We start from the raw sequence: 15,608 nt of genomic DNA, 5'->3' as shown, positions 1-15,608 counted from the left end.
GCAGTGTGCGTCTTCTGGAATCTTTTGTGCACTCCATCTGTGCACCTGCTGCATGGCGTGCACGCTGTGGCCTCAGCTGCCCTGGCGTCTGTTCCGGGAGGGGCCTGAGAGATGCTCCCTGGGTCGTGGGACCTCCTCACTGCGGGCTCGTGTCCTAGTGAGGAAGCACGGCGCCCCCAACCGGTGAGTACAAGCCGGCTCTGCGGCCGGGTAGCAGAGACAACCGCAGTTGCCAGCTGAGCGGATGCTGGGAAAGGAGGTCGCCCGCGCTGTCGCGGTGCCTGTTGCCTCCAGCCGGCATGGAGTGGGGAGCAGCCCAGGTGCAGGGGCAGGCAGTGCACGGTGCGGCCCCTGCTTTGGCTCTTCCATGGCCTCTTCCTTCCCTGGAGGACAGGGTTTCTTTGATTTCAGTGTGTCGACTGAAAAATGATGTTGACTAGGTGTTTCATCACCAAAAAGGATTTATTTGGGAAAAAGAAAGGGGTACAGCCCAGTGCACACAGACATGGCAGGCCACGTGCACTGTGCGCATGCCAAGGTGAAGTGGTACTTGAAGGGAAGAGGAAGTTAACGGAAGGGGAAGTTAGAACCATGGAGCTTCACTATAAACAAGAGTTCTTCCTGTGGGGTTCTCGCAATTCTAGCTCCTCCCATAGACCCTCCCAACTGATTATGTTTGTTTAAAGTTCCAGTTAGTCTTTATCAGGTATGGTCCCCAAAAGAGCGCCCAGAATATGCCAAGGGGTTCTTTTTCTTTCCAGATCTGGCTATTAGTTTAACCAGTTTAATGCTTTTAAAGGCTTAAAATAGGGCATCCAGACATACCATGCATGTCCTTTCATCTTTTTTTTGTAGTCAAATACATTTGACAGGTAACATTGTGTAAATTTAAGGTGCGCAGGGTGTTACTTTCATACGTTTGTATATTGTAACATGATTGCCAAGTCCTGGGGATATTTTTCACATTACATAATTGTATACAGCAGGTCCTTGAATGATGTCGTTTTGTTCAATGTACCCGTAGTTTGGTTATAACGTTGAGATGCCTAGGGACTTAACTCTTGTTTATATCAATTAGCCTATGGTAAAATTAGTTTCCTTATGCAGTGTCACTTAAAGTTGCAGAATCTGTGACGTTAAGTGATGACTTACTATATAGTATTATTGTGGCTTATTTATGACTCCTTACAAGTTTGTACCCTTAAAAAACGTCAGTGTTATTTACCCATCCCCCATCACCTGGTAACCACCATTTTACTCTCTGTTCTTTACAAGTTTGACTTGTTTACATTTCATATATAAGTGCCAGTATTAGTCTTTTTCTGACTTACCTTGCTTATTGTAATGTACTTAAGATCCATCTGTGTTGTTGCTAATGGCAGGATATACTCCTTTCTCATGGCTGAATAATTTTCCATTGTGTGTATATGTGTATGTGTATAGGGGTATATGTGTGTGTGTGTGTATCGTCTTTATTCATCCGTTGATGGGCATTTGGCTATTGTGAATAATGCTGCCATAAACATGGAATGTATGCAGAAGGTGCCAAAAAATGTATACACATTTTAAGAAAGGAAAAAACTGTATTACTTAATATATACCGATAACAAAAGATGAATGCAAGTCATGTGTATACATTTTTTTGGTCACCCCTGGCATAGCTCATCAAAATCCTGTTCTCTTTTCCTTTAGGTATACTCAGAAGTGGGATTGCTGGCTCATACGGTAGTTCTATTTTTAACTTTTTGAGAACCCTCATATTGTTGAAAGTGGTTGCACCAATTTACATTCCCACCAACAGTGTATCAGGGTTTCCTGTTTACCACATCCTTTCACTTGTTATTTTTTGTCATGTTGATAATAGCCATACCAACAGGTGTGAGGTGGTATCTCATTGTGGTTTTGATTTGCATTTCCCTGATGATTAGTGATGTTGAATATCTCTTTGTGTGCCTATTGGCCATTTTGTTACCGTCTTTGAAAATAAAGTCTATTTAGTTTGGCCCACTTTTTAAAAAAGATTTTATTGGGGAAGGGGAACAGGACTTTATTGGGGAACAGTGTGTACTTCCAGGACATTTTCCAGGTCAGTTGTTGTCCTTTCAATCTTAGTTGTGGAGGGCGCAGTTCAGCTCCAAGTCCAGTTGCCGTTGTTAGTTACAGGGGGCGCAGCCCACCATCCCTTGTGGCACTTGAGGAGTCAAAATGGCAACCTTGTGGTTGAGAGCCCACTGGCCCATGTGGGAATTGAACTGGCAGTCTTCGGAGCATGGAGCTCCAACCACCTGAGCAACCGGGCCGGCCCCTAGTTTGGCCCGCTTTTTAATCAGATTGTTTTTCTTGTTGTTGTTGTTGTTCTGTTCATAAGTTATATGAGTTCTTTATATATTTTAGATATTAACCCGTTATCTGATACATGGTTTACAATTTTTTTTTTCCATTCAGTAGGTCACTTTTCATTTTGTTAATTGTTTCTTTGGCTGTGCAGAAGCTTTTGAGTTTGATATAGTCCCATTTGTTGATTTTTGCTTTTGTTGTTTGTGCTTTTGATGTCATGTCCAAAAAATAATTGACAAGACCAATACAGATTGACAAACTTCTTCCATTTTCTTCTAGGAGTTTTATGGTATCACGTCTTATGTTTAGGTTGTTGATCTATGCTTCGGTACACAACAGCTCCCTTGGCTCCACAGCCTTCTCCCAGATCCTGTCCACCCACCTTCGGATGCACAGGTGGGTGGATCTCTCAGGGGTTCTGGTATGCTGTGCAGAGGTGCTTTTGTTTGGTTATGGATGTTTGATTTGTTATAAATCGATTAAGGGGAGATGTTGAAGGGGAGAGAAAAAAAAGGAATGACTCATGCCACTGTGATGCTGATGTCACTCTGGTTATATATGGTGACAGATAGCAGTCTAGTCATTCTTTTGCATGTGGCTTGGGACTGTAGCAAACTAAAAAGCTTCTGCACAGCAAAAGAAACCAACAAAACAAAGAGGCAGCCAACTGAATGGGAAAGGATATTAATAAACAACACCTCCAATAAAAGGCTAGTACCTGAAATATACGTATAAATCTGTCATACACTCAACAACAACAAAAACAAACAGTCAAATTTAAAAATGGACAGAGGACCTCAACAGACACTTCCCCTAAGAAGATATACAAACAGCCAACAGATATACAGAGGGTGGCAAAAAAATATACCTTTTAAGAAAGGAAGATACTTGTTAATACTCAATATATACCAATAACAAAAAAATGAATATAAGTCATATGTATACATTTTTTTGGCACCCCCAGTATTTAAAAATGATCAACTTCACTAGCTATTAGGGAAATGCAAATCAAAACCACATTGTGATACCACCTCACACCTGCTGGAATGACTTTTATTAACAAGAGAATTAATAAATGTTGGAGAGGCTGTGGAGAAAAAGGAACTGTTGGTGGGAATGTAAATGGGTGCAGCCACTATGGAAAACAGTATGGAGGTTCCTCAAAAACTTATTGTCCAAGTGGGTGGTGTCCCGGAGGTAAGGTGCAAACCACATGGAAAAGAATGAAACTAGACTGCTATCAGTCACCATATACCAAAATTAACTCAAAACGGATCAAAGACCTAATAAACATAAGATCTGAAACAAATCGCATAGAAATTATAAACACTAAATTTACGGACCTTGGATTCAGAGAAGATTTTATGAATTTGGCCTCAAGTCAAGGGAAGTAAAAGCAAAAATAAATCAACTCAGTTGTTTTTATTTTTGTCTACTCATTGGGCTCCCCTGGAGTTAAAAATTGTTAAAAATTCTGTGCACAGAGTTGACAGAGCTGGTCCTGGTGATTTTTCCCCCCAATCTTTTATGAATTCAATTTTTAAAAACAGCTATAGAACTAGTCAGGTTATTTCATATTGGTTAAGTGTTGGTTGGTTGTAGGTTTCCAGGAATTAGTACATTTCATCTAACTTGTTGGATTTATGTGTACAGAGTTGTTTGTAGTAGTTCCTTGTTATCCATTGAATGGCTTCAGGATCTGTAGAGGTAGCCTCTGTTTTATGCCTAATGTTGGTAAGTTGTGTCTTTTCTTTGACCATCTTGCTAAAGGTTTTTTCATTTTTTCGATCTTTTAAAGAATCATGGTTTTGTTTCATTGATTTTTCTGTATATTTTTCTGTTTCAACTTTATTAATTTATGCTGTCACGTTTATTATTTTTTCCTTCTGTTTGTTTTTATTTTAGTTTTTCCCTTTTCTTAAGGTGTGAGCTTAAAACTTTTCTCCTTTCTAATGTGAGCAATGAATGTTTAGCACTGACATATTTGTAATTCACAAATTTTATGTTATATTTTTATTATCACTCTGTTCAATGCATTTTAAAGATTTTTATTGAGACTTTCTCTTCTGACACATGGATTATATAGATGTATATGATTTTTAATTTGCAAGTGTTTGGAGATTTTTCTGTTTAATAATTTCTAGTTTGATTCCATTACAATTAGAAAACATGTATTTCAGTTCTTTTAAATTTTTTTTAAATTTTTTTTTTAAATTTATTGGGGTGACAATTGTTAGCAAAATTACATAGATTTCAGGTGTACAATTCTGTATTACATCATCTATAAATCTCATTGTGTGTTCACCACCCAGAGTCAGTTCTCCTTCCATCACCATATATTTGATCCCCCTTAAGTTCTTTTAAATTTTTTTACTAGCTTTTTTATTATCAGTTTCAGGTTTACAAAACAACATATGATTAGACATTTACACCCCTCAAAAAATGATAACCCCAACTAGTCTACTACCCATCTGACACCATACATAGTTTTTACATTATTGACTATATTCCCCATACTGTATTTCACATCCCTGTGACTATTTTGTGACTACCAATTTGTACTTCTTAATCCCTTCACCTTTCTCACCCACCCAACCTCCTTCCCATTTAGCTACCATCAGTTTGTTCTCTGTAACTATGAGTCTGTTTCTGTTTTGTTTGTTCATTTATTCTGTTCTTTAGATTCCACATAGCCTCTGAGGTCGTATGGTATTTGTCTAAGTCTGACTTATTTCACATAGCATAATATTCTCTGGGTCTATCCATGTTGTTGCAAATGCTAAGATTTCATTCTTTTTTATGGCAGACTACTACTTCATTGTATAATATAAATGTACTACAATTTCTTTATCCAATCGTCTGTTGATAGGCATTTCAGTTGTTTCTATATCTTGGCTATTGTGAACAGTGCTGCAGTGAATATAGGGGTGCATACATATTTTTTTCGAGTCAGTGTTTTGGATTTCTTTGGATACATACCCACGAGTGGAATTGCTGGGTCATAAGGAAGTTCCATTTTTAATTTTTTGAGGCACCTCCATACTGATTTCCACAGTGGCTGTACCAATTAGCAATCTCACCATCAGTGCATGAGGGTTTCCTTTTTCCATATCCTTGCCAACAGTTGTTCGTTGATTTATTGATGATAGCCATTCTGACAGGAGTGAGGTGGTATCTCACTGTGGTTTTTATTTGCATTTCTCAGATGATTAGTGACATTGAGCATCTTTTCATGTCTATTGGCCATCTGTATATCCTCTTTAAAGAAATATCTATTCAGGTCCTCTGCCCATTTTTTAATTGGATTGTTTGTTTTTTTGGTATTGAGTTGTATAAGTTTTCTGTAAATTTTCAATATTAACCACTTATCAGATGTATCATTGGCAGATATCTTCTCCCATTCAGTAGGATGTCTTTTTGGTTTTTTGTTCTTTGATGGTTTCCTTTGCAGTGTGTTGCATCCAGCGCAACACAGGCAGCGAGAGACCGAGAAGGGGCGGCGAAGGGTTAAGAAAGAAACAGAAATCAAGAAAGTTATGAAACAGGGGCCAAGGGTCTCCCAGCCTCAAAGGACTGAGAGCCCCAAATTGGGTTGCCTTCTGGCTTTTATTGATACACACACAAGGAAGTAGCATTGTTTTCTCCGCAGTCTGTGAATCTCATACATCATACCAGAAAACTGATTCAAACCAATCACCGTTGTCTGCAAACAGCCAGAATAGAAAGTCCCATGATGTCTTAACAATTATGCTATGTGCCTCCCCAGGGAAAAATCCTTTATGCTGAAACTTATTGATAAGAATGGAAGGAAAACTGATGTTATCACATCATTGACTCACCTCCCAAGCAGGTTGTGGGAAGGAATACAGCCACATAGGCAGAACCTCTCCTTAGCTGGGGGAAGGTGAGGGGCTGTGTCCACCTTTATCAACCCCGTGAGTTCTCCTGGTGGTCCCCACGCAGCTGTGCCTGGCTTGGGTTGTTCCTCCCGTGAGGAATCTTACTCATCATTGGCTGACCAGCCATCTTTTGGGGGCCAAACAGAGAGACATAAGGTGTAAGCACAAAGGTGAAGCAAAGTCCCTGAAAGGATCCGTCTCACAGACTCTTCTTTCTTTTTAGGGGTAGGCACGAGGGGACAGACGGATAGGCTGCTGCGTGACAACAGCAGTGAAAAAGCTTTTTGGTTTGATGTCCCATTTGTTTATTTTTCTATTGTTTCCCTTGCCCAAGGAGATATAGCAGTAAAAATATTGTTAAGGATAATGTCTGAGACTTTACTTCCTATATTTTCTTTTAGAAGTTTTATAGTTTCTTGTCTAAATTTAAGTTTTTAATTCATTTTGAGTTTATTCTTGTATATGGCTTAAGAAGGTGTTCCACTTTCATTTTTTTTCCATGTATCTGTCTAGTTTTCCCAGCACCATTTATTGAATACACTACCCCAATGTAAATTCTTGCTTCCACTGTTGTAAATTAAATGACCATATAGGCATGGATTTATTTCTGGGCTCTCTATTCTGTTCCATTGATCTATGTGTCTGTTTTTATGCCAGTACCATGCTGTTCTGATTATGATGGCCTTTGTAGTATAATTTGATATCAGGTAGCATGATACCTCCAGTTTTGTTCTTCTTTCTCAGGAATGTTGTGGCTATTCAGGGTCTTTCTGTGGTTCCACATAAATTTTAGGATTGGGGGCCGGCCCGGTGGCTCAGGCAGTTAGAGCTCCATGCTCCTAACTCCGAAGGCTGCCGGTTTGATGCCCATATGGGCCAGTGGGCTCTCAACCACAAGGTTGCGGGTTCAACTCCTGGAGTCCCGCAAGGGATGGTGGGCAGCGCCCCTGCAACTAAGAATGAACACGGCACCTTGAGCTGAGCTGCCGCTGAGCTCCCGGATGGCTCAGTTGGTTGGAACGCGACCTTTCAACCTCCACAAGGTTGCCAGTTTGACTCCCACAAGGGATGGTGGGCTGTGCCCCCTGCAACTAGTAACGGCAACTGGACCTGGAGCTGAGCTGCACCCTCCACAACTAAGACTGAAAGGACAACTTGAAGCTGAACGGCACCCTCCACAACTAAGATCGAAAGGACAACAACTTGACTTGGAAAAAAGTCCTGGAAGTACACACTGTTCCCCAATAAAGTCCTGTTCCTCTTCCCCAACAAAATCTTTAAAAAAAAAATTAGGATTATTTGTTCTAGTTCTGTGAAAAATGCCATTGAATTTGATTGGGATTGCATTGAATTTATAGATTGCTTTGGGTAGTATGGACATTTAAACTATATTAATTCTTCCTATCCATGAGCATGGTATATGTTTCTATTTATTTGTATCTTCTTTAATTTCTCTCTTCAGTGTCTTTTAATTTTCTGACTACAGGTCTTTTACTACCTTGGTTAAATTTATTTCTAAATATTTTATTTTTTTGATGCAATTGTAAATGGAATTGTTTTTTTAATTTCTCTTTCTGATAGTTTGTTATTGGTATATAAAAATGCAACTGATTTCTGAATATTAATTTTGTGTACTGCTACTTTACTAAATTCATTTATCAGTTCTATTAATAATAGATTTTTGGTGGAATTGGGGTTCTCTCTGTATAGTCCCATGTCATCTCAAATAATGACAGTTTTACTTCTTTATCATTTGGATGCCTTTCATTTCTTTTTCTTGTCGATTGCTGTGGTTAGGACTTCCAGTACTGTGTTGAATAAAAGTGGTGAAAGTAGGAATCCTTTTCTTGTTCCTGATCTTAAGGAGATGCTTTTAGCTTTTCCCCATCGAATATATTAGCTGTGGGTTTGTCATATATGGCCTTTATTTTGTTGAGATATGGCCCCTCTATTTCCACTTTGCTGAGAGTTGCTAAAATCCTGCTGCTGCTGGATTTTATGAAATGCTTTTTCTGCATCTATTGATATGACCATATGATTTTTATTTTTCATTTTGTTAATGTGGTGTATCACATTAATTGATTTGTGAATAATGAACCAACCTTGCATACCAGGAATGAATCCCACTTGACCATGGTGTGTGTTCTTTTTTAAATTTTTTCTAAATTATTATTATTATTTTTATTAGTTTCAGGTGTACAAAACAATGTACTAATTAGACATTTACACCCCTCACAAAGTGATAACCCCTCCTTCCCCAATTTCCTACTCCTCTGACATTGTATATAGATGTTACAATTCCATTGACTCTATTCCCTAGTATTTTCATTACTAATAAAAATACATGTTTATAAAATATAAATATGAAATATAATTATAAAACATAAATTTATGAAATATAACTGTAAAATATACACGATATGAGATATAACAATACATGTAAATGGGCTTAACTCGCTGATAAAATAAAATTTAAATTTGATGCATATAGTGATTCAGAAAGCTTAAAAATAAAGAAGAGAAAAAATGTAACAGGAAAATGGAAACAAAAAGAGACCAAGTGCAATGATTCTGGTATCAGACAAAGTAGAATTCAAGCCAGAAAGGATTAACTGTAACAAGGTTGCTATCAATTCTGACACATACCCTGTTGGTTTATTGATACCCTGCTATCAATTCTGACATACACCCATTTTCTTTAGAGAATGTTGACTAATACAAATCCGAGCAATACAAAAATGGTTATGTGCCAGATTATTCATTATGTCATCGTGGACAATTGCAAAATATTGGAAGCAATTTAACTTAAATGCTCAACTCCACAGCCTGGCTCTTAGCTGCATCTTGGCCAGCAGCTGCTCTCCAACTGCCAATTGAGCATGAAAAATGACAGGCCTCACTCCCTTCCTCCTCCACGGGCAGCCCATTCCAGCTTAGGACAGCTTCAGTTGTTGGAAAGATCTCCCCAGTTCCCAGATGCCACCTGGTTTGGGGAGTATAGCACGATGTTATTTATCTCCACCTAGAGATTAAGGTGCATGGGATTAGGACACAAAATGGAGATGCCCGTAAACTACAAGGGAAATACATCCCTGTTCCACTTCTGAACACTATTGGGCTGAGATGAAGAGCTTTTTTTCTGAGTTTAAGAGGGTGCCGTTTAATTCAGCTGCTCGGGAACTTTTCCTGCTTTCTTTCTGGAGGGGGTGGGGTTGATCCTAATTTTTGTGATAATTATAGAAAGGAGATAAATGACAAGAGAGAAAGCAAGCAGGTGAAAGAGAGAGGAGGAGGAGAGAGAAGAGGTGATATGGGGTGAGGGATTGACAGAGGAGAAGCAGCTCAGCAGAAAAGGAGGGAAGGAAGATGTCTTGAGGACCACGGACAGAAAGCTGATAAGAAATAGAGAAAATAAGCAAAGGCAAAAACTGGTTCTGGGAGCAAGGAATTAAATGTATTGATCCCAATGGCTGGTCAAGAAAAAAGAGACAACCCAAATGATCAATGTCAGGGAAGAAAAGAGGATGACCTACTGACCTCAACCACAATTTACAGTGATAATAATTATGTCATGTTTGTACTTGTTTATCTATAAGTTTGACCTGTTAGATGAAATGGACCAAATACTTGAAACACACAATTTAACAGTGCTGATGAAACTATGAATGGCCCTAAAGTGGTTGGAGAAATTAAATTCATAATGAATAAAGTCTCCACAATGAAACCTCTAGGGCACAACAGCTTCCCTGATAAAGTCATTCATGTATTTAAAGAATAAACAATACTAGTTAGTTTTACAGGAAATGATTTCAGAAAATAGAAAATGAAAACACTATACTACTCTCCTTTTGTGAGGCCAGCACAATCCTGATCCCCAAACCTGACAAGATGGTAGGTCAATATCCCAAATAAACATTCTAGATGCAAAAATCTTAACCAAAATACTATTATCAAATTGATTTCAGGTCCATATATATCATATGCCATATGTGTTATATATGATACTTTTTCTTTGTTTTTTCCCCTTAATTTAATAATACATTTTGGGGTGGACGTTGGTTAGAGCACGAGCTCTGGGCAACAGAGCTGCTGGTTCGATTCCCACATGGGCCAGTGAGCTGCACCCTCCGCAACTAGAATGAAGTCAATGAGCTGCTGCTCAGCTCCTGGGTGGCCAGATCGCTCAGTTGGTTGGAGAGCAGGCTCTCAACCACAAGGTTGCCGGTTCAACTCCTCGACTCCCGCAAGGGATGGTGGGCTGCGCCCCCTGCAACTAACAGTGGCCACTGGACCTGGAGCTGAGCTGCGCCCTCCACAACTAAGATTGAAAGGACAACAACTTGACTTGGATGGAGCTGATGAGTCCTGGGAAAAACACACTATTATTCCCCAATAAAAAGTCCTGGAAGTACACACTGTTCTCCAATAAAGTCCTGTTCCCCTTCCCCATAAAATATTTAAAAAGAAAATAAAAAAATAATACATCTTGACAAAGTAGTGTTTAATCCGGGAATTCAAAATTGACAACTTCTGAAAATCAAACAATGTAATTGGCCACAAGAATGGCCTAAGGGGGAGAAATGACCATTTTTAAAGGTGAAGAAAAAAGCTTTTGGAAAATTCCAAACAAATCCGTGATTTAAAAATAGCAACCCAGACATATGAGGAAAACAAAACTTTGTCTGATAAAGTGTGTCTGCAATAATACAAGGAGCCAGTCCTGCCACTTGTATTCAGCATGTGTTGGAATTCCCAGGCAGTGCAAGAAACCAAGAAAAAGATGTAAATGTTACCAAGACTAGACAAAAGTAAGTAAAACTTTATTATTTGCGGATGACATGAATGTGTACATATAAAATCTAAGAGTCTACAAATACACTATTGCAAGTAAATTTATCAAGGTCTATGTACAAAATCATAATAATCACAATCATATTTCCATTGTGAGCAACAAAAAACAAAAGTGGAATATTTTTATCCAGGTTGTGGGTATCCGTAGTTTATCTAATTTTATTGCTGCATAGTATTTTGTTGTATGGAAAATTAAATTTTAAAAAACAATACTATTTACAACAACAGAAACCAAAATATTCTTGGACAGTGAATTTCATTTTTAAAAATTGTCAGAAGGCCAGGCGGATGGGTGGCTCAATTGGTTAGAGCGTGAACCCTGTGCAACCAGGCTGCTGGTTGGATCCCCACATGGGCCAGCGAGCTGTGCCATCCACAACTAGAATGAAGTCAGTGAGCTGCCGCTCAGCTCCCGATGGCCAGATGGCTCAGTTGGTTGGAGAGCAGGCTCTCACCACAAGGTTGCTGGTTCGACACCCACAAGCGATGGTGGGCTGCGCCCCCTGCAACTAACAACTCACAACAGCAACTGGACCTGGAGCTGAGCTGCGCCCTCCACAACTAAGACTGAAAGGACAACAACTTGACTTGGAAAAAGTCCCGGAAGTACACACTGTTCCCCAATAAAGTCCTGTTCCCCTTCCCCAATTAAAAAAGAAAATTGTCAGAAGGCCAAAAGCTGTTCATGTCAGTCTCCATTTCTTCTCCATCAGCTAATGGCAACAGCTCACTGTTTATATATCAAGGAAGGGAAATTTTATGTCTCAGCAAGTTGAAGCTCTAAATCCTAGTTTACTGTGTTTAGGACACTGAAGTCTGCAACACTTACCTGGGCCTTTCTTCACGGCTCACTGAGGGCCAACTTCTGGGAACTGAGCTCTGAGCCCTTGGAACATTCTGACGACGTCACAAGCTTCTGCTGACATCACAGTAGATACTAACACGTGGGAGAGCAAACCGCTGCCTTTACTTTTAAGGTGTAATCCTTAAGGACTTACTCTCCCTGTCCCCTTCCCGCCAGCCCCTGGCAACTACCATTTCGTTTCCTGTTTCTGTATTCTGGATATTTCATTCTATTGAGTTGCCCAATTTTTGAATTTTTGTGTCTGACGTCTTTTACCTTGAAAACTGATGCTAAGTATGTCTATGAGCCAAGGAACACCGTGGACTGTGACAAGACCAGAGGCTAAGAAAAAGGCGTGGGGCAGATTCTCCCCAAGAGCCTTCAGAGACAGCCTGGCATGCCCAACACCCGAATTTCAGACTTCCGGCCTCCAGACTGTGAGAGAATAAATTTCTATTGTCTAGAGCTGCCCAGTTCATGGTACTTTGTTTCAGTAGCCCTAGGAAACTAAGACAGTCATATGCCACAGAGTCATTTCGGTCAACGATGGACCACATGTATGATGGTGGTCCCATAAGATTATAATGGAGCTGAAAAATTCCTGTTTCCTAGTAATGTCGTAGCCATCCTAACATTGTGCCACGCATTACTCATGTGTTTGTGTGATGCTGATGGAAACAAACCTGCACTGCAAGTCTAAAAATGTATAGAGCACATACCATTATATACAGTACATAATACTTTTTTAAAGAAACAATTTTTTATTTTTATGTATTTATTTATTTAGTCTATTTATTTTTAAATTTTTGTTGGGGAATATTGGGCGACAGTGTGTTTTACTGGGACCTGTCATCTCCCCGTCAAGTCGCTGTTCTCAATCCAGCCATGGGGGCTGCAGCCCAGGTCCAGGTCAAGTCATTGTTTTCAATCCACCTGTGGAGGGCACAGCTCACTGGCCCATGTGGGAATCAAACCGGCAACCCTGGTGTCATGAGCGCCACACTCCAACCACTGAGCCAACCGGCCGCCCCAGTGCATAATACTTGACAACAAAAAACTGTGTACTGGTTTATGGATTTATAATATGATACTCTTTAACATTATTTTGTAGTATAATCTTTCCACTTAAAAAAGTCTGCTGTAAAACAGCATGCTGTGTTAATGTCGGCAGCAGCCTCACACATCTTGTGTTTACTGTGTCCCTTGATTGCATCATTTTCTCTTGTACTTGATTTAATCTCATATCATTTTATGCACTAACATGCTGTCCAGGCTGGTAGCCCAGGGGCAATAGGCTGTACCATCCAGCCCAGGTGTGCAGTGGGCTGGACCTTCTAGGTGTGTGTAACTGCACTCCTGTGATCACACAATGAAGTAATCACCTAATGACACACTACTCTGAATGTGTTCCTGTCATTAAGTGATGAGACTGTACAGTCACTAACATTGATTACATCATTCCACACCAATATCCAGCATCTTTTCGATTACCTAGGGACTCTCGGTAATCTCCATACCAACCTGTTTCCATCTTCTCAGTCAGAGTCCTTCAGACTCAGACCTTAGGGATTTGGGGCTCTTCTAGGGAGTGAGTACTTGAGGCCTAAAATCTGGAATTTAACTCTGTTTGGGTATTGATTTTATAGGAATGAAGACCTAGTGGGGGGGGGGGAGGGCTTGATGTGACACTACCTGTTTTTTCATTTCAGGAATGCAGTTGTGGCATTAAACCTGTGGGTCACATGAGAGGAAGGAAGGGACCTCAGGAATAAAGTCAATGGAATTGTAACAGCTTAGACAATGTCAGAGGGATAGTAGATTGGGGGAGGGAGGTTATCATTTTGTGAGGGGTGTAAATGTCTAACTATGACATTGCTTTGTGCACCTGAAACTAATTAAAAACATTTATATGAAGATGGAAATGTTTTAGCACTGCTTTAAGTAATAGTCCAGTGTCACCTACCCTAAAAAGAAGGTTACTATGAAAAAATAATACAATGGAAAGGTGATACAATGGAGGAATGTTAGGAATTCTAACCTTATGCTGTCCATTGTCAAGTTCCTGAGCCCATGGATGACTGTTTCCCTGTCACAGAGATTAGTCAGTGATAGACGGGTAATAACGTCCACCGTCAACTGAGCTTTTCTCCTTTCTGTGATCAAAAGGGCGTAACGTGGTCTGAAAGGGCACTAACCTTCTCATGCCATGATTAATGCTATAGAATCCGGTCACTGCACCATCTATCATCATCCCCCAGACCGCCTGTGGGAAATACCCCCTCGGATCCTTCCAAACAACCTGTGTGATGGGAACTGGCCCCAGTGACAAGTGAGGCCCCTGAGACTGAAGGCTGAGGAGCCTGCAAAGAGCGAGCAAAAAAGTCACAATGCAAGCCCAGCCGGTCCGCCTCCAAAGTCGTTACTGTTTGCACTAGGCTATAACAGGGAATTAAGAGGGATACAGGTATGGGGTCTTCTGAACTGCAATGTCCTTGGGTTACCCAGCCCAAGGGGAAATTCTAAGGACATGCAAGAGGAGGGTGTCACTCCGCTGGGTGAGAGACCAGTCACCAAAGAGCACCTGTTATCTGATGCCATTCCTATGAACGTCCAGAAGAGGGCAGTCTATAGAGACAAAAAGTTGATTAGTGGTTGTTGAGGGCTGGGAGAAGCAGAAGAGGGAAGAGACAAGTAAAGCGTAAGGGATGTCACTGGGAGGCCCTGACCATGCTTGAAAGTTGACTGTGTGATGTGTGCACATATGTGTGAACACAGGAAAGCCATTGAACCGCACACGTTAAATGGGTGGATTCTATGGTATGTGAATTATATCTCAATAAAGCTGTTTATAAATGTCCCTGGGTGTAGAGCTGGGTGCACTCAGGATGTCTGTTCACAGTTGCCAAGGAACCCCGGCTTCTTCATTCAGGGACAGTGTGTGGTGCCTGGCCTGGTTTGGTCTCAGTGACTTAGCTCTCAGCCTTCACCCTATTTCCCCGATGCCGAGGCTCCACATAGTCCGCAGGGCTTTCTTTCTACCAGAGCCCCACCTGGGCAAAAGCAAGAGCCTCCCTTCTCAGGCTCTCTGACCGTGTTTCTGGGGAAGTCACATATGTTTTGCAGTCTCTCCCCCTGCACAGGCTGTTTGAGCTGCATTTAAAATACATGACGAGAGCTAAGGCTGATTTCCGTATCACCTTTAAAGACTAAAGCTAAGGTGGTCACAGCTAGCACTAGCCCATGACAGAGCTTCCTCTGTGTCTCAGGCAATTCCTTACCCCACCCTATAAGGAATAGAATATATGAAGGTCTGCCTGGGAACATTTGGGGATGTAAACTCTCACAGTGGCTGGGGTACGTGCTTGGCCTTGGAAGGATTGGCTACCCTCCCAAGGACCAAGAAAATATTTATAGGATGTGGAGCCTGGCCTTCGCCTTGGCGCAGGTGGGTGGAGATCCGATACATCTAATCTCGTACCAAGGACTGGCCCCGGCTCCTAGCCAGATCCGAGACCAGTTCCTTGTGTTGCTAACACGTATACTTATTGGCTTCTTGCCACTGTTGTTAGTGAAGTCCTCAAACCCCAGAAAGCCGAGGCAGGCACAGCAGTAGTTGTTGTTATTCCCTGGCCGCCTCGGCTGCTGCAAGATACTCCGCCCGTGCTGATGACTTTACT

The 15,608-nt window shown here is 40.8% G+C and overlaps 1 protein-coding gene across 2 annotated transcripts; it reads left to right on the top strand.

The window, feature by feature from the left end:
• The first annotated feature begins 52 nt into the window (after window positions 1-52).
• On the top strand, window positions 53-8,543 carry LOC148757488 (uncharacterized). 2 transcript variants are annotated; one of them, XM_088800028.1, is made up of 4 exons: window positions 53-183; window positions 1,693-1,725; window positions 2,617-2,733; window positions 6,460-8,542. In XM_088800028.1, exons 1-4 carry the CDS (start codon window positions 53-55, stop codon window positions 6,485-6,487), a joined length of 309 nt encoding a protein of 102 aa, XP_088656154.1. In that variant the 3' UTR covers window positions 6,488-8,542. The 2 variants fall into 2 exon arrangements, 1 of the variants encoding a protein (XP_088656154.1); XR_016021985.1 differs by lacking the exon at window positions 1,693-1,725 and having other exon boundaries at window positions 65-183; window positions 6,460-8,543.
• The last annotated feature ends 7,065 nt before the right edge of the window (window positions 8,544-15,608 follow it).

This window comes from Rhinolophus sinicus, chromosome 8 (genome assembly GCF_057876585.1).
Source record: "Rhinolophus sinicus isolate RSI-liver-muscle chromosome 8, RSI-T2T, whole genome shotgun sequence".
Taxonomy (NCBI): Eukaryota; Metazoa; Chordata; class Mammalia; order Chiroptera; family Rhinolophidae; genus Rhinolophus; species Rhinolophus sinicus.
This window is presented reverse-complemented; position numbering and strand designations above follow the sequence as displayed.

Excerpts from the sequence above, each read along its gene's own strand:
- LOC148757488 (XM_088800028.1), top strand. The coding sequence starts at position 53 with ATGGCGTGCACGCTGTGGCCTCAGCTGCCCTGGCGTCTGTTCCGGGAG. Across the intron at positions 184-1,692 it reads AAGCACGGCGCCCCCAACCG|GTATACTCAGAAGTGGGATT; the intron begins GTGAGTACAAGC and ends CTTTTCCTTTAG. Across the intron at positions 2,734-6,459 it reads ACCCACCTTCGGATGCACAG|GGGTAGGCACGAGGGGACAG; the intron begins GTGGGTGGATCT and ends CTTTCTTTTTAG.